Genomic DNA, 16,540 nt, shown 5'->3' with positions numbered 1-16,540 from the left:
AATAGACGTCAAGCTAGGCCACCACCTTGCATTTGAATTTTTGTTTGAGGTTAGCCACGTTCAGGTTTATTGATCTGACATTCTTTTCAATATTTCCTTATTGTGTGTATTATTATTTTCAACATTTCCTTATTGCGTGTGGGCCAGAGACTTTATTGTGTCTTATCAGTACTCTGAACTCTGGGAAATGAGGAAAGAGCCAGAAAGCCAGGCTAGAGGTGAGGTTAGTTGTTCCCCACCACTGTGATCCCCATTCAGGGGTCTTGTAAAGCTAGTGACCTTCAAGAAACATAAAATCAGACGCATCAAAAAAACATTGCAACAAGTTTCCAGAAATTATTGTCAAAGCCTTTGACCCAGGCCCCGTGACACCCAGATGTGGAATTCAAGGCTTTCTCCTAACAGAAAGGTCTGCCCATAGTTTCTCCCCGCATCCTCGGGTTCTTATTAGGATTCCTAGGAGATTCAGACAGAGAAGGAGAGGACGTGGGGGTTCCACCGAGGGAGAAATGGTGACGTGCGGGCCATAGAAGGATAACCCCGCCCACTCTCGCCCTGGCCCAGGGCCCAGCCAGGAGCTGGACCAGAATCACTTCCTTTCCTGAGGCTGCAGGTTAGCCCCCAACCAGAGGCCGCAGAGCCCAGCGGCAGGCCCCGCCCTCCGGTGCCCCGCCCCGCCCGCTAGGCCGTTGACGGGGGGCGGGGCCTGCCGCTAGCGCCGCGGGAGCGTCGCGGGCCTACGGGATGACGCCACGCCCGCCTGGCTGCCGCCGCGCCGCCGCGTCGCCTCGCCGCTGGGCCCGCCCCCTGCCCTTCCCACCCGCCTCCGAGCTCCCTGTCAGATTGTGGCGGCTGGCCGCGCGGTGCGCTCTTCCCTGCAGCCGGGCGAGGCAACTTGCGCGCGGGTTACACTCCCACATCCCCTGGCGCCGCTGCCTCACCTGCGCTCCGCCCTGCTCTCTGCTGCACGCCTCGCGGGGACATGGCACAAGCTCCGGCACAAGCTCCGGCACGCTTCCCCAGCGCCAGGGGCTCCGGGGATGGCGAGATGGGCAAGCCCAGGAAGGTGGCGCTCATCACTGGCATCACGGGCCAGGTGAGTGCGAGGCGGGGCCGAGCCGGGCCTGCTGCCGCCGGGCACGTGTGCACCTCGCGCTGGCCGGGGCTGCCCGCGTTCCGGGAACGGTTTCCTGGGCGGTTCGGAAGGCGGGTGCTGCCCGAGAGGTCGCGGACAGATGTGGCTGCGGGAGTGTGCTCACGGCATTGAGTGTTTCTGGTCTTCCCGGGGTGTGGGAGCGCGTGTCCTGCACGGGATGTGGTCCTCACACCGGAGCAAGGCGACCCTCTCACCTGTCCACAGGCCACGGGAGCCCGTGTCTTTACAAGCCCTCTAGGATGCACTTAGATTTCAGTTCTCTGCAGACCGGACCCTAGTGCCGGGGGGCGGGAGGGGGGAGATGGGGGGCGGGGCGGGGGACCGTTTATCTATGAATGTGAGCGTGGAGTCACCTAAGGGCCGCTTACCTGCTAATGCTTGGGAAGCAGGGGAGGAAGTTTCTTGCTGTTTTGGTTCTGTCTCACAGATTTCTAGATAGAAAAGAGAAAATGACCAAGTAGTGCTGTGGGTCACAGACCAGGAAATACTTTTTTTTTTTTTAAAGCATATATCACAAAAACTTTTAAAAATTTCATGAACTTCTGAGATTCCTGTTCACACATGCTAGGGTTCTGTTTCCAGAGAAATGAGCTCTGGGCTGAGGTAGTTCAGGAGGAGCAGTCCTGCATGTTGGAGCCTCATGTGCAGGCCAGTTTGTGACAGTCTTCTCTTAAAGGTGTTGCAACAGGTAGGGGCTGACCACAGCGTCTTATCCAGCTGTGCGGTGTGCGATTCAGTGACAATGAAATAGTTTTGCCCGTGTGTTTTTGTTGAAAAAAATGTGATAGTTGTACTCCTGGAGATCTGGTGGTAGCCAATATTACTCTGTAATAAAGATGATAATAATAGCTAATACATATTGTGCTTATTATGTTTTAGTCACTTGATGGATATTAACCATTTAGTTTGCACAACTACTTTCTGACAGCTTATCCCCACTTCACAGATATGCAAATGGAAGCATGTGAGTTTGATTTGCCTGACATCACACAACTAGGAAGTGCCCAGTTGGGATTCAAACTCCTGCTCTCAAAGCTCTAGCATTAGAGAGAAATTGAAATTGGCCAGATGGAGAGTCAAAAAAGATTAGAGAGTTTTAACTACTGGATATCTGATTGATTTCTGGTTATTCATGCATTTTACTATGTTTAAGGAAATTACAATAAACAAGTGTTTGAAAACTGGCAAGAGAGGTGGGTAGATCAAGGATTTGAGATTGAGGATGGGAACCCTTAAATTCAGGCAAGGGCCGGGCCTACTTACTGTCTATCCTTTTCCAATGCTGAGGACTCTTATGCAGGTGGTTCCCCTTTTTCCAATTTCTTAGACTGAATCTGAAGCTCAAATATTTACTAAGCCTACATGTGCTGTTTTAGGTAAATTTTTTTTCTAAGTATTATGAAGACATTAGTTAAGCTGTTAATGTAACCAGTGGTATCGCCTAAATCAATTTGCACTGAGTGGCCAGATTATTATGATCTCTGAACGCATAATAATCTGGCCACTCAGTGTATATCCTATATAATAAAAGGCTAATATGCAAATTGTCCCCACGACTAGGAGTTCGACCAGCAGGCAGGCAGGCCGGCCAACCGCCCATATCCCCTCCCCCTGGCCAGGCTGGCTGGACCCCACCCGTGCACGAATTCATGCATATATATATATATATATATATATATTATATATAATATATAATACCAGGCCTCTCAGTATATATATATATATATATATATATATATATACTGAGAGGCCAGATTATTATGCGTTCAGAGATCATAATAATCTGGCCACTCGGTGTAAGTGACCAGCAGAGTGCAGGTTAGGAATGGAACCTTCTTTAGAGATTTGAGCCCAGTCTCCTGGTTGTTTCTGAGTGGTGAGAGATGTGCCCCCTACTCTAGTTTGCCCTAAAGGCTACCAATGGATAGTCTTCCTTAAGCACATGTTCAGCATGCTACTCCCTGATCAGACCTCTTTGGCTCCCCATAGCATTTCCAACTTTAAACTCCTGCTTGAGTTTCAGTCTCCTTTTAACCTCTGCCACAATCCCATGTCCTTCCAACATCCACCCTCTGTGTTGTCCCCTTACTTGTTGGGTATTGTGTTGGCTTCTGTAGGCCGTGGCACAATGCTGAACATTGTAGCTGTCACATAAATCCTTACTGATGGAATTTACTTCTAAGACAGCAACTCCCAACTTGGGTATGAAGGATTTCCAGAGGACTGTGAAGTAAATACAAGGGGTCTGAAAATCCATACCGTATTGTCCATTTAAAAAATAATATTGGGTGAGAGCTTACTGAACTACTCATTCTGCTAAACATTTTATATATCTATCTAAGAGGAAGGTACAGTTTTTACCTGGCTAAGTAAAGTTAAATATGTTCCCTGAGAGTACACACCTAATAGTGTCAGAGCTGAGATTTGAACCCAGGAGTTGCTCTGAGGCATTTTGTTATACTGTCTCTATGGTAAGCCACACAATTGAAATTACAGCTCTGTGAGTGTGTTTTTGTGTGTGTGTGTGTGTGTGTGTGTGTGAGAGAGAGAGAGAGAGAGAGAGAGAGAGAGAAGAGAGAGATTGTTTTACTCTAAGAAGAGGATTCAGATTCAAGAAGGTGAGGTAGAAACCACTGCTCTGGCCCTTAGGGCTATCGTGGCCATTGTGCCAGATGGGCTCTTAAATGGGTTGTCCTACATACCCACCTGAGAATGAGTGCAGATAGCCAGTACTTGCTGGCATCACTAGTACTTACTGTCAGGCCTCATAGTCTAGCTTTCTTCCTCCTATCAATTGTTGACACAGTAGTTGTGCATCATTTCCAAAGATTTTACCTAATTAAATTACCTTAAAAAACCCCCACGCCCTAGCTTTGCATTGCTGCCTCTAGGCCCTCTGTCAGCTGTCCCCCAAATTCACCTCCATTATTTAATGATGCTTGTCGTTCTTTACTACATCCATGAAAATGTACTTGCTGTTCTTTGAATACTGTCTCCTTGTACATCTTTGGAGTCGTTAAACTGTGACTGAATATCCTCACAGTCTTATTCCTTTTAACTCCACTAAAAGTCTTTGTGAACGCTGACTAATTCTGCCAAAAGTAGCCATTCCAGGAAGTTTATGTGTATTTACATATATGCCATTCCTGTTGGCTACATAGGCAATTTACTATCTTAGTTTTTTGGTTTGTAAATTGCTTTAAGATAGAAACTCCTTTTCAGCCTACTTTCCACATGGTTTCACCCAGTGAGCTTTCAAAAATGCTAACATACCTTTCCCATTAACAGAACATGTCTTTACTGTGTGGCTGCCACGTGTAAGGCTTGTTTTGATGCTGCTGGGAATATAAATATACACTGAGTGGCCAGATTATTATGATCTCTGAAAACATAATAATCTGGCCACTCAGTGTATATCCTATATAATAAAAGGCTAATATGCAAATTGTCCCCTCGACCAGGAGTTTGACCAGCAGGCAGGCCTGCCAACCGCCCATATATATATTAGAGGCCTGGTGCATGAGGGAGGGGACATGGGCGGTTGGCAGGCCTGCCTGCTGGTCAAACTCCTGGTCGAGGGGACAATTTGCATATTAGCCTTTTATTATATAGGATATACACTGAGTGGCCAGTGTATATATATATACACACACACACACACACACACACACACATACACACTGAGTGGCCAGATTATTATGCGTTCAGAGATCATAATAATCTGGCCACTCAGTGTATGTAAGATGTACTCTCTTTCCATTAGGATCTCATAGACTTTGAGGAACTTGAAAAGACAGTGCACATGGAAAAAAAATCAGTATTATAAAAGTATGTTAGGAACCAAATGAATGCTTCGTTCAACCTCAGGAGCCTGGGAGACGTCATTGAATGCTAGAAATAGCAGGGGTTGTGTTTGGGGTAAACAGCATGCACAAGAGTACAGAAAAGGGAGAGTTTTAGGGGACACTGAGGAAAAAAATAAATAGTAATAATGAAGGAAATTAAATTACTAAATTATTTATATCCTTTGCTCATTTCCAAAACAATTCTGAGGTGACTTCAATAAAAAAAGAACAAAACACAGCACTATCATCCCTGGCTGGTGTGCTGAGGAAATAGAGCATTGGCCCATGCACTGAAGGGTCATAGGTTCGATTCCTGGTCAAGGGCATATACCTGGGTTCGTGCACATGCAGGAGGCCACCAAGCGATGTGTCTCTCTCACATTGATGTTTCTCTGTCTCCCTCTCCCCACCTTTCCACTCTCTCTAAAAAAAAAATCAATGGGAAAATATCCTTTGGTGAGGATTAACAAACAAACAAACAATCAAACAAAAACATAGACCATCATAAAAAGAAGAAAAGAAATAGGAATCTGAAGTGAAGGCAATAGAAAGATGGAGGTAGTGTACCAAAATCCAAAGCTGAGGATGTTGTCAGGTGGGCATAAAATTCAGCTTTGACCTTCTTGATAGTAAAGACAAAGTGGATAGGTGAGTGCAACATTTTATTAGTATTAAACTCTCAGCAGGATAACTGTTAAACAACAGACTCAGAATAACATGATGCTCAGTAAGTTCCATTGTAGTTTTTTAAAGAAGAAAGACAGAGTCATCTTCCTAGGACACTTTCATTATTCTTTAATTGACCGTGAAAGCACACTTTTTGGTAGGTGGAGACGTTAGAGAATTGATGGTTAGTGTTTGTGGATTTTCCCTTTTCTAATATTCATTTTAAGTTGGTCTCTGTCAGGAGAGCAAGCAAGTTGGGGGAATTGCAGAATTTTTTGTCAAGTGTGTTTGATAGTAATGTTAATATGGTGTTCTAAATCGGGAAGAATGTGACATGGTGTGGTCCTTTCCACCTGCAGATAGGCCTAGGTTTTCCTTAGGAAGTGGTTTAGATCTGGTCAGCCATTTAAACTAGTACCAATTTGAGGTTCTAGAGTTTTGCACCATGATGCCTGGAGAACAAAGCATTTATCTTTAAATAGTTGAATGTCAGTCATGGTCAAGAAGAGTTAACTTATCTTTGGTGGAAGACAAATTTTTGGCAAGTCTTGTGTTAGATGAAAAAGTTGGACTCTTTAAGTTATTAAGGTTGGATTAGTTAAGCCATATTACTTTAATTTTATAGCCTTTTTTGTTTTTTTAATTTTCCCTAATTTCACTAGTTTCTTTTGAGTTTATTCTAGCTACCATAAAACAATCTTGGCCTTTAAAGGAAGCATATGTAAAATGGATAACCTGATTCCCTAGACTTGGTGGTTCTTAACCGACTTCATCCCCTTTATTTCAGAACTAGAGGCCTGGTGCATGAAACCCGTGCACAGTAGGGTCCCTAGGCCTGGCCAGCGATCAGGGCCGATCGGGGCCTTCTGGCTGCCGGCCAAAGCCTCCCTTCCCTGGCTACCGGCTGCCGGCCAGGGCCTTCCTTCATTCTGCGCTGCCCCCTGGTGGTCAGCACATGTCATAGTGAACAATAGAACTCCTGGTCTCCTGGTTGAACTCCCACAGGGACACTTTGCATATTAGCCTTTTATATATATATAGATAAATTTAGAATGCTAGAAAATGGTAATTGAGAATTGGCAGTAAGTACCATTCCTCCCCCCACCCCCCCCAGTTTTTTAATGCTTCAATCCTATCTAATAAAGAGGGAATATGCTAATTGACTGCCACGCCCTCAAAGATGGTGGTGCCCACAGCCACAAGATGGTGGTGCCCAGTCCCCTCAGCCCTGCCAGGGTGGCAGGCATGTGGCATGACTGGGCCTGCCCCAAGGCAGGTCTGGCCACTTGACGTGCCTGCCTCTGGAGTCCCCCAGTCTCTTCAGCCCCCCAGCCACCCAGGGCTGGCCCGAGGCACAGGCAAGCCTCGTATGGCGGCTGCCTAGCCACCCAGGGCCAGCCCGAGGCACAGGCAAGCCTCAGATGGTGGCTGCCCAGCCATCCGGGGCCGGCTTTGAGGCTCAGGTAACCAGGGCTGGCCGAGACTTGCGCTGCTGGCAGTGGCAGCAGCAGCAGAGGTGTGATGGGGGTGTCTCCTTCCCCTGATTGCTGAGTCGCCTCCCGCCCCTGAGGGCTCCCAGACTGTGAGAGGGACAGGCCAGGCTGAGGGACCCACCCCTCTAGTGCATGAATTTTCATGCACCGGGCCTCTAGTCAAATTATAAAAGACTAGGTGCACAGTACACAAAATTCGTGCAAGAGTTGGCCTTCCTTCCCCTGGCTGCTGGCACTGGCTTCCCTCTGGCACCTGGGACCCGGGCTTGCTTCCCTCTGGCTGCCCGTAGGCATCCAGGACCCAGGCTGGCTTCCCTCTGCTGCCTGGGCTTCCCTCCGGCCCTGGTTTTGTCTGGAAGGAAGTCCAGTCTAATTAACATATTTCCCTTTTATTATTATAGACTAGAGGCCCAGTGCACGAAATTCGTGCACGGGGGCGGGGTGTGTGTCCCTCAGCCCAGCCTACACCCTCTCCAATCTGAGACCCCTCAAGGGATGTCCCAGTGGGATCGGGCCTAAACGGGCAGTCGGACATCCCTCTCACAATCCAGGACTGCTGGCTCCCAACTGCTCGCCTGCCTGCCTTCCTGATTTCCCCTAACCGCTTCTGCCTGCCAGCCTGATCACCCCCTAACCACTCCAATGCCAGCCTGATTGATGTCTAACTGTTCCCCTGCCAGCCTGTTTGCCCCCTCTTCTGCCGGCCTGGTCACCCCTAACTGCCCTCCCCTGCAGGCTTAATAGCCTCCAACTGCCCTCCCCTGCTGGCCATCTTGTGGTGGCCATCTTGTGTCCACATGGGGGCAGGATCTTTGACCACGTGGGGGCATCCATATTGTGTGTTGGAGTGATGGTCAATCTGCATATTACTCTTTTATTAGATAGGATAGAGGCCTGGTGCATGGGTAGGGGCCAGCTGGTTTGCCCTGAAGGATGTCCCGGATCAGGGTGGGGGTTCCCTTGGGGCGTGGGGCAGCCTGAGCGAGGGGCCTGTGGTGGTTTGCAGGCCAGCCACGCCCCCTGGCAACCCAAGCGGAGGCCCTGGTATCTGGAATTTATTTTCCTTCTATAATTGAAACTTTGTAGCCTGGAGTGGAGCCAAGCCTCCTGCTCGCTCCGTGGCTGGCAGCCGTTTCTGTTGGAGTTTGTGTATATCTTCTATAATTGAAACTTTGTAGCCTTAAGCGGAGGCCTGGGCCGGCCAGGGTGCGCAGAAAGCATGGGGCAACCCTAGCCTCCTGCTCTTTCCAGCTTCGTGGCTGCCACCATTTCTGTTTGGATTTGTTTACCTTCCATAATTGAAACTTTGTAGCCTTGAGTGGAGGCTTAGGCCTGCAACGGCATGCGGAAAGTTTGGCTTCCTTTGTTACCAGGGAAACCCAAGCCTCCCTCCCGCTCTCTGTGGCTGTAGCCATCTTGGTTGGGTTTATTTGCATACTCGTTCTGATTGACTGTTGGGCGTGGCTGGTGGGCATGGCTTGTGCATGTAGCGGAGTGATGGTTAATTTGCATATTACTCTTTTATTAGGTAGGATGATAGGAACATTGCCTCTTTTGGTTTTACTTTCTAAGCCATATTCAGCTTCCCACAAATCTCTACATTCAAATATAGGTATCAGAATCATCACTTGTGTAATGGAGATTTAGTGAAATGTGATGGGTCTGTTAAAACCAGCCCATGTGATTGGTAATGGCTACATGGAATCCTGGAGCCAAGACTAGCCAGTTCAAGGGTGAGGCCCATGATTGATTAGTGATGTCTGCCTAGCCCTAGGAGAAGGATTGGAGTGATGGTATCTGTGCGGTGTCCTTAACGGATTGTGATTTCTTGAGGATATGACAAAAAGTGTCTTAATCACTGATTTCTATGTCTATCACAACTGGTACAGGTTGTGCAGCATGTTACTGTACAAAACAACACGGTACTAAATAAAGTTCAAGAAAAATGATGCAATCAAGATATGTATGAGGCTGCTGCTAATGTAACATGGCATCCTGTTTTACAGCAAACTGTTTTTTTCTACAAATCCATTTTATTACCTTTCAGTAAGTTTTAAATCCTTGAGGGGAACTTCACCAGTCTCTTACTCTCTAAGTATGGGTGGAAAGAATATCCTGGCTGTCACTAGTCTCTTAAGTGTGCTTGGAAAGAATATTCAAATTGTTGTTGTGTTGTTATAACTTTAACTTGAACCTGAAACTGAAATCAAGTTTTGGGGATCTTCTGTGTGATTTCAACTTGATTTGTGAAGTTGGTCAATCTGGGTATATATAAGAAAAAAGTATTAATTGGATTTCTCAAGGGCTAATGGAAAGATTTGGGGGGATTGTTTTTGAAGGGATGTGATAATCCATAATGGATTTTCAGAGTTTTGCTTTCTTGCATTTAAATATTTACCTTGAAAAGGAGACATAGGAGTTGGGAACAATTGAATTGCCTCTATTGTTTTTATTTCCTTTCAGCTTTATCATGGACAATAGTATTTTTGTTTTGTTTTTATTTAACCTCATCATCCATTTTGCTGTTTTGACTAATTTAGAAAGTTTTGAATAATTTTTACTTATATAGTATATTCTTTCATTGAGTTGTACTTTCATCTTTACTGATGTTTGAACATGCAGATTTTAAAGTATTTAAGTATGATCCAAAATTTATACTTTTGCCAGACTATTTATTATGTGTGTTTTGATTTTAATTGCTAAAAACAAGGGGATATTTTAAAAGGAATTATTTTATTTAGACCAGGTAAATGGTTGGGAGCCTAGCTGAAAATCTTAGAAGATGCTCTGTGTATAGCACAGTGGTTACTGGAGGGCTTAGAGCTGGGTCCCAGAAACCTGAAGTTACTACTTAGCTCTTTGAACAGCGCAGATCACTTAACCTTTATGGGCTTTGGCTTTTCTTCTCTTTAAATACACATTTTAGGAAATAGATATAAATATACGTATAGAGTAAAGACATCTACATTTTCTTTCATTTTCTGAATTTAAAATTTATAGCATGTATAATGGAAACTGGAATTTAGTAGGATATGGACTGGTGTTTGGATTTGGGAGGGATTTCAGGAGTTAGCCTGCTGTGCAGGACTCTGAAGGGAAGTTGCTGTGGCTCTTGGAGTGTCACAAGGGTGGTCATGGCAGAGGCAAAAGTGTGGTTCTGATAGCACCTTGGCTGATGGCTATGGTAAGTGTAGTAGCAGAGACACATGTAGGCCCTACTGGGTTACAGTTTTGTTTTATCCAGGTAGAGCAACTGAGTATGCTTTGGAAGTTTATTTTATCTCTATAACTTGACAGTTTCCCCTTCTATTTAATTGCAGTAGGGTTGTGTTAATATGCAAATATTTTTGTCAGCAATGATTTTGGCATACTATTCAAATCCCAGCCTTGGAATTGAGAGATATCTGTTCCTAAAGGAAGAGGAGAGCCAGTTATACATGGATTTGAATCCTGACCTCAGTACTTACTGGGGGCCATGGGCAAATTTCTGCATCTCTCTATATCACTCTTATCGATGCTAGGAAGCAATAAACCTACTTCAGAATGCAGTGAGGATACTATATAATAAAAGCCCAGTGACTGAAACGGCGGAACGACCATAATGACCAGAGACTAGAACAACCACAGCCCCTCCCCTTGGCTGGCCCCACCCCCCAGCAAGCAGTTAGGGGCGATGAGGCAGGCTGGTGAGTGTTTAGGGGTGCTGGGGCAGGCAGGCAGGCGAGTGGTTAGGGGTGATGAGGCAGGCAGGCGAGTGGTTAGGGGTGATGAGGCAGGCAGGCAGAGGTGGTTAGGGGCAATCAGGCAGGCAGGCCAGTGGTTAGGGGTGATGAGGCAGGTAGGCACAGGCGGTTAGGGGCAATCAGGCAAACAGGCGAGTGGTTAGGCAGGCAGAGGCGGTTAGGGGTGATCAGGCAGGCAGAGGCAGTTAGGGACGATCAGGCAGGCAGGCGAGTGGTTAGGGGCAATGAGGCAGACAGGCAGAGGCAGTTAGGGGCGATGAGGCAGGCAGGCAGAGTGTTTAGTGGTGATCAGGCAGGCAGGCAGGCAGAGGCGGTTAGGGGCGATCAGGCAGGCAGGGGGCCAGTTAGGAGCCAGAGTATTTTTGGCAGGATTTGTTAAAGCATACACCCCTTTGATCAGTTAGTACCACCATTTCAAAAGCCCGCCAAACAGGTTGAAGCATGACTACCGTTGGGTGGGGAAGGGCTGCTTTTCTTATTGCTGTCTGTAACAAGTGGATCCTTTCTCTTTTTTTTAAAAAAAAAATATTTTTATTGGTTTCAGAGAGGAAGGGAGAAGGAGAGAGATAGAAACATCAATGATGAGAGAGAATCATTGATTGGCTGTCTCCTGCACGCCCCACACTGGGGTTCGAACCTGCAACCCAGATATGTGCCCTGACCAGAATGGAACTGTGACTTCCTAGTTCATAGGTCGATTGTCAACCACTGAGCCATGCCAACTGGGTGCCCTTCCTTTTTCTTTAGGAAAAATGCAGAAGAAGAATTTTCCTAAATTCTCTGCTATTAAGGACGGTGTATTTTATTCAGGTTCAGCACCAGCAGGTATAAGTTGCTGCTTGCTTTCCTTTTGTATTATGCTTCCCAGTGTAGACGCTTCACAGGCCTCACCATGCATTGGAGAGAGGGCCTCTCATGGCAGTGCCATGTGTTGCTTTTTTAATTTTCAATTACAGTTGACATTCAATATCATTATTTTCAGGTGTACACCCAGTGATTAGACATTACATAACTTACTAAGTGATCATCCCAATAAATTTTGCCCCCATCTGATACCCTATATAGTCATTAGAATATTGACTATATTCCCTATCTATACTTTACATTCCCATGACTAATCTATAACAACCAATTTGTACTCTGAATCCCTTTACTTTTTTCACTGATACCTCTTAGCCCCCTCTGTTACTAGAAAGGGGACCTGGCCCTGACAGGTCTGCCTAGGGCCAGCTGATAGTGTGTGGGTTCTTGACTTTGTGTAGGAAAAATTTCACAACACGAGTCCAGGTGAGGGTATGTGTATTAAACCTGGGTCCAGTGAAACAAGGAAGGGCTTAGCATAGAAGAAGCAACAAGAGATACCTGGGCTGGGCTGCTTTAGCTCACTGGGACGTCAGAAAAGGGGCCTTGGAGACAGGTTCAGGGGGTTAGCCTGGGATGAGCTGCCACTGCTCAGTTCTCCCCTATTTGCAAGTCTCATGGGGTCCCTTAGAGTTTATGAGATGCATACCTGTGGGGCAAGAAGAGGGAAAAGGGAATGGTGTTGACATGCTGCCTAGAGGGAGAGAGCATGCCGTGGGACCTTCCTTTTGAGGGTTTTTAAAAGCTGGGAGTTTCAGGGTAGTCTTAGGGCAGGATCTCAATAGAACATTCATCAGTTTTATACTGCTGTGCCAAAATGAGATTTATTCCCTTAACTGAGGGATAGAAACCTTTTTTCTGCCAAGGCCATTTAGATATTTATAACATCATTCGCTTAATATAGTTCACTTAATATAAATTTATGTTGCTATGAAAAAAGCTTCTAGATTTCTTGAATTTTGAGTCCTGCCTGCAGTTGCCATGGCAGGGACAGACAAAATGATTTTATGGGCCTTATACTGCCCGAGGGCCGGACATTCCCCACCCCTGCCTTAACTTCATCTGTTCTTGGGTGTGGTTGGCAAATGGCACTAAATGGATTTCTACTATCTCCTTGAGTAGGGTGATTTAACCTATTTACCCTCTGGTTGGGGAGAAGTGGAAACTACTTACTCTTACGTATCCTTGGTTATAGAAGATAGGATTTTATAATTTAATGGATGGCTATAAACTGCTTGGCCATTTAACTATCTCAGTTTCCCTATTCCACTTGTCCTGGTTTACTAGCCTCTTTCACTCCCATCTGGCAACTGTCAAAACATTCTCTGTATTTGAGTTTGTTTCTGTTCTGCTTGTTCATTTATTTTGACTTTTAGTTTCAGTTATTAATAAATATGTATTTATTGTCATTTTATTGTACATATTTTGATTAATATTTTTTTATTGATTTGAGAGAGAGAAAGAGAGAGAGAGAGAGAGAGAGAGAGAAAGAGAGAGAGAGAGAGAAAGAGAGAAACATTTTTTTGTTGTTCCACTTATTTATGCATTCATTGGTTCTCTTGTATGTGCCCTGACTGGAGATTGAACCCACAACCTTGGCATATCAGGACAATGCTCCTACCAACTGAGCTATCCAGCCAGGGCTGATCTTTTTTTTTCTTCTTCTTAAAGAAGACCCTTTAACATTTCATATAATTCTTTGTTTGGTGGTGATGAACTCCTTTAGTTTTTCCCTTGACTGGGAAACTTTTTATCTGTCCTTTGGTTCTAAATGAAAGTCTTGCTGATTAGAGTAATCTTGGTCGTAGGTCTTTGCTTTTCATCACTTTGAATATTTTCTGCCAATCCCTTCTGGCCTGCAAAGTTTCTGTTGAGAAATAAGCTGCTTATGGGAGCTCCCTTGTATTTAACTAACTGCTCTTCTCTTGCTACTTTTAAGATTCTCTCTGTCTTTAACCTTTTACATTTTAATTATGATGTATCCTGGTGTGGACCTCTTTTGGTTATCTTGTTTGGGACTCTCTGTGCTTCCTGGACTTGTATGTCTATTTCCTTCACCAAGTTAGGGAATTTTTCTGTCATTATTATTTCAAATAGGTTTTTAATTTCTTGCTCTCTCTCTTTTCCTTCTGATGCCCCCATGATGTTAGTACGCTTGAAGTTGTAGAGGCTTCTTACACTATCCTCATTTTCTTAATTCTTTTTTTTTTCTTCCTGTTCTGATGGGTGTTTTTTGCTTCCTTATATTTAAAATTGCTGATTTGCTTCTTGGCTTCATCTACTCTACTGTTGATTCCATGTAAATTATTCTTCAGTTAGTGTATCCTTCATTTCTGACTGGTCCTTTTTTATGCTGTTGAGGTTCTCATTAATTTCATTGAGCATTCTTATAACCAGTGTTTTGAACTCTGCATCTAATGGAATGCTTGTCTCCATTTTGTTTAGTTATTTTTCTGGAGCTTTGTTCTGTTCTTTCATTTGGGACATGTTTTTTTGTCTCCTCATTTTAGGGACCTCCCAAAATGTGTTTGTTTCTATGTATCAGGTAGAGTTGCTACATCTCACAGGTTTCGTAGTGACCTAATGTAGTAGGTGTCCTGTAGGGTCCAGTGTCACAGCCTCCCCTATCACCCAAGCTAGTCACTTTAGGTGTGCTCCCCCAGTGTAGGTTGTGTACACCCTCCTCTTGTGCCGGGGCTGACCAGCAGACCCTGAGTGACGGATGAATGGATTACTCTGACACAATGTTTGCTGTGAAAGAGAGGGCTAAGAATTGCCTGGCTAAAGGAACCAGGTAGCCTCGATTGCCTGCCTCATTAGGCTTTTATTGTAGCAGCTGTTTGAAATAAAATTTATCTTTTAGATACAATCAGTAGGGTAAATAATATTGGGAGGACACATGAGTTTGTAGTGTCCTTTAAGCAAGGATACCCAAAGATTTAAGCTTAAGGATTCCAGTAAACACCCGGGGGTCTGCATGTGCACAGACTTGTTTGGAAAGGTCAAAGAATAATTAGGGGCATTGCCTTCGGCACTCCCCTAAATCGGAATTCTGATAAGCAGCGCAGGTGGCCTTCCACACACTTCCCTTTTCTCGGAATGTCCTCCTTACAAACTTTCCACCCAAGTCTCGTGTGCTCCTCAACATTCTTGTAGTTGAGTCTTGATTGCTGTTGGCATGTCAGTGGCTGGAATTTACCCCTTGATCAGCTGCAGGTGTGGTAGGCAGTTAGCCATGAGCAGAGCAAGGACGATGGGCCAGTTACAGAAGGTCATCAGGGTGGAAAGCCCCAGGTGCCTAGCAATGGACAATATATTATAGGGTGGGACCTTGCCACCTAGGTGACTTTTCTTCCCCTAGCATATGGCTGGTCGTGTGGTTTGGACCCCCTGACCTTTCTTCCCTAGAGATAACATCTATGCCTCAGTTGCATTTCAGCTCCAGGCCTAGATAAGCAACAAAACCAGCTACGCTGACCTCAGGACCAGCTGCAATGAATAATGACCTCCTCCCCTGATGTGGACCAATCAATCAGTAGAGATCACAACCTTGAATGGACACACCTGGAAAACTACTGAATATTCTATTGAGATCTTCCGCTGGGACCTCCCCTAAAGTCTCCAACCTTAAAGCCCTTAGGACAGTGATGGGCAACCTTTTGAGCTTGGTGTGTCAGACTTCGCCAAAAAACTGAGCATAACTCGGGTAGTGTGTCACTTTGAGGAAAAAACTAACTCCAAGACTCTAGTTGCAAATGTTTCATCCTCAGGAGCAGCAAATGTTTCATCCTCGGCATGCGGCCGCATGTCATAGGTTTGCCATCACTGCCTTAGGAGGAGGACCCAGTGAGCTCTCCCTTCTGGGAGCATGCTTGGGCCTTTCCCTATCCTTTCCCCTTCCTCTTACCGCGCCCCTCTCCCCCCCCCCCCCCCCCCCTCAGGGACATTACATTAACCTCCTCATTCCCAAGTTCCAAGGGCCCTTACTTTACCTCTATAACTTGTTTTCTAAACCCATTTCTTCTAGGAATTGCTTAAAAAAATGTTTTTATTGATGTCATAGAGGAAGGGAGAGGGAGAGAGAGATAGAAACATCAGTGATGAGAGAGAATCATTGATTGGGTGCCTCCTGCACACCGCCTACTGGGGATTGAGCCTGCAACCCAGGCATACGCCCTGACCTGGGGAATTGAACCAGCGACCTCTTGGTTCATGGGTTGATGCTCAATCACTGAGCCACACCGATCGGCTAGGAATTACTTTTTTACCTCTGTGATTTACCAAATAAATGTTCTCTTACAGTTTGGGTCTTGGCTTTGAATTCTTTCCTAGCCAGAACTCAAGTACCCAGGTTGCTGAACCCAGGTTTGGTCTGACCCCACTGCTCAGACACATAGTACCATTCCCACTGCCTACAACATTCGGACTGGCTTTGACCACTGACCACTGACCTCTGATCACCTTGGAGCAACAGCTGTTCAGGGGCCCACCCCACAGAGCAGGGCTTACTTCAGCAGGGCTCTGATGGCTGCTGAGTTTGCCCCTTGAGTGTGTCACTTGTGGAGGTGGTGCTTCAATGTTGTCTGAGGCTGTCCCTGGATGTGCTGGCTGTGGGTCCTCCCAGGATGTGTAGGCCAAGATCAGCCCCCCACGTATGTTCTGCCTGGGGCCACCTGGCATGAGCTACAAAGTGATCTGCAGATGGCTGTTTCCTGTGCTCGGGCAAGGCCAAACTATGAACTAAGGCTGACTGCTGCTAGTTCCAGGCCTGGGGCC

At 45.7% G+C, this 16,540-nt stretch overlaps 1 protein-coding gene across 1 annotated transcript in view; it reads left to right on the top strand.

Annotated features, from left to right (window-relative positions):
* The first annotated feature begins 808 nt into the window (after positions 1-808).
* GMDS (GDP-mannose 4,6-dehydratase) overlaps positions 809-16,540 on the top strand; it is a 687,968-nt gene continuing 672,236 nt past the window's right edge. Inside the window, exon 1 of the mRNA XM_079777570.1 lies at positions 809-1,096. Coding sequence (XP_079633696.1) covers positions 983-1,096 — 114 coding nt within the window. The 5' untranslated portion in view covers positions 809-982. The remainder of the gene's footprint in view (positions 1,097-16,540) is intronic.

This window comes from Cnephaeus nilssonii, assembly GCF_951640355.1.
Source record: "Cnephaeus nilssonii genome assembly, chromosome: 7".
Lineage (NCBI taxonomy): Eukaryota > Metazoa > Chordata > Mammalia > Chiroptera > Vespertilionidae > Cnephaeus > Cnephaeus nilssonii.
This window is presented reverse-complemented; position numbering and strand designations above follow the sequence as displayed.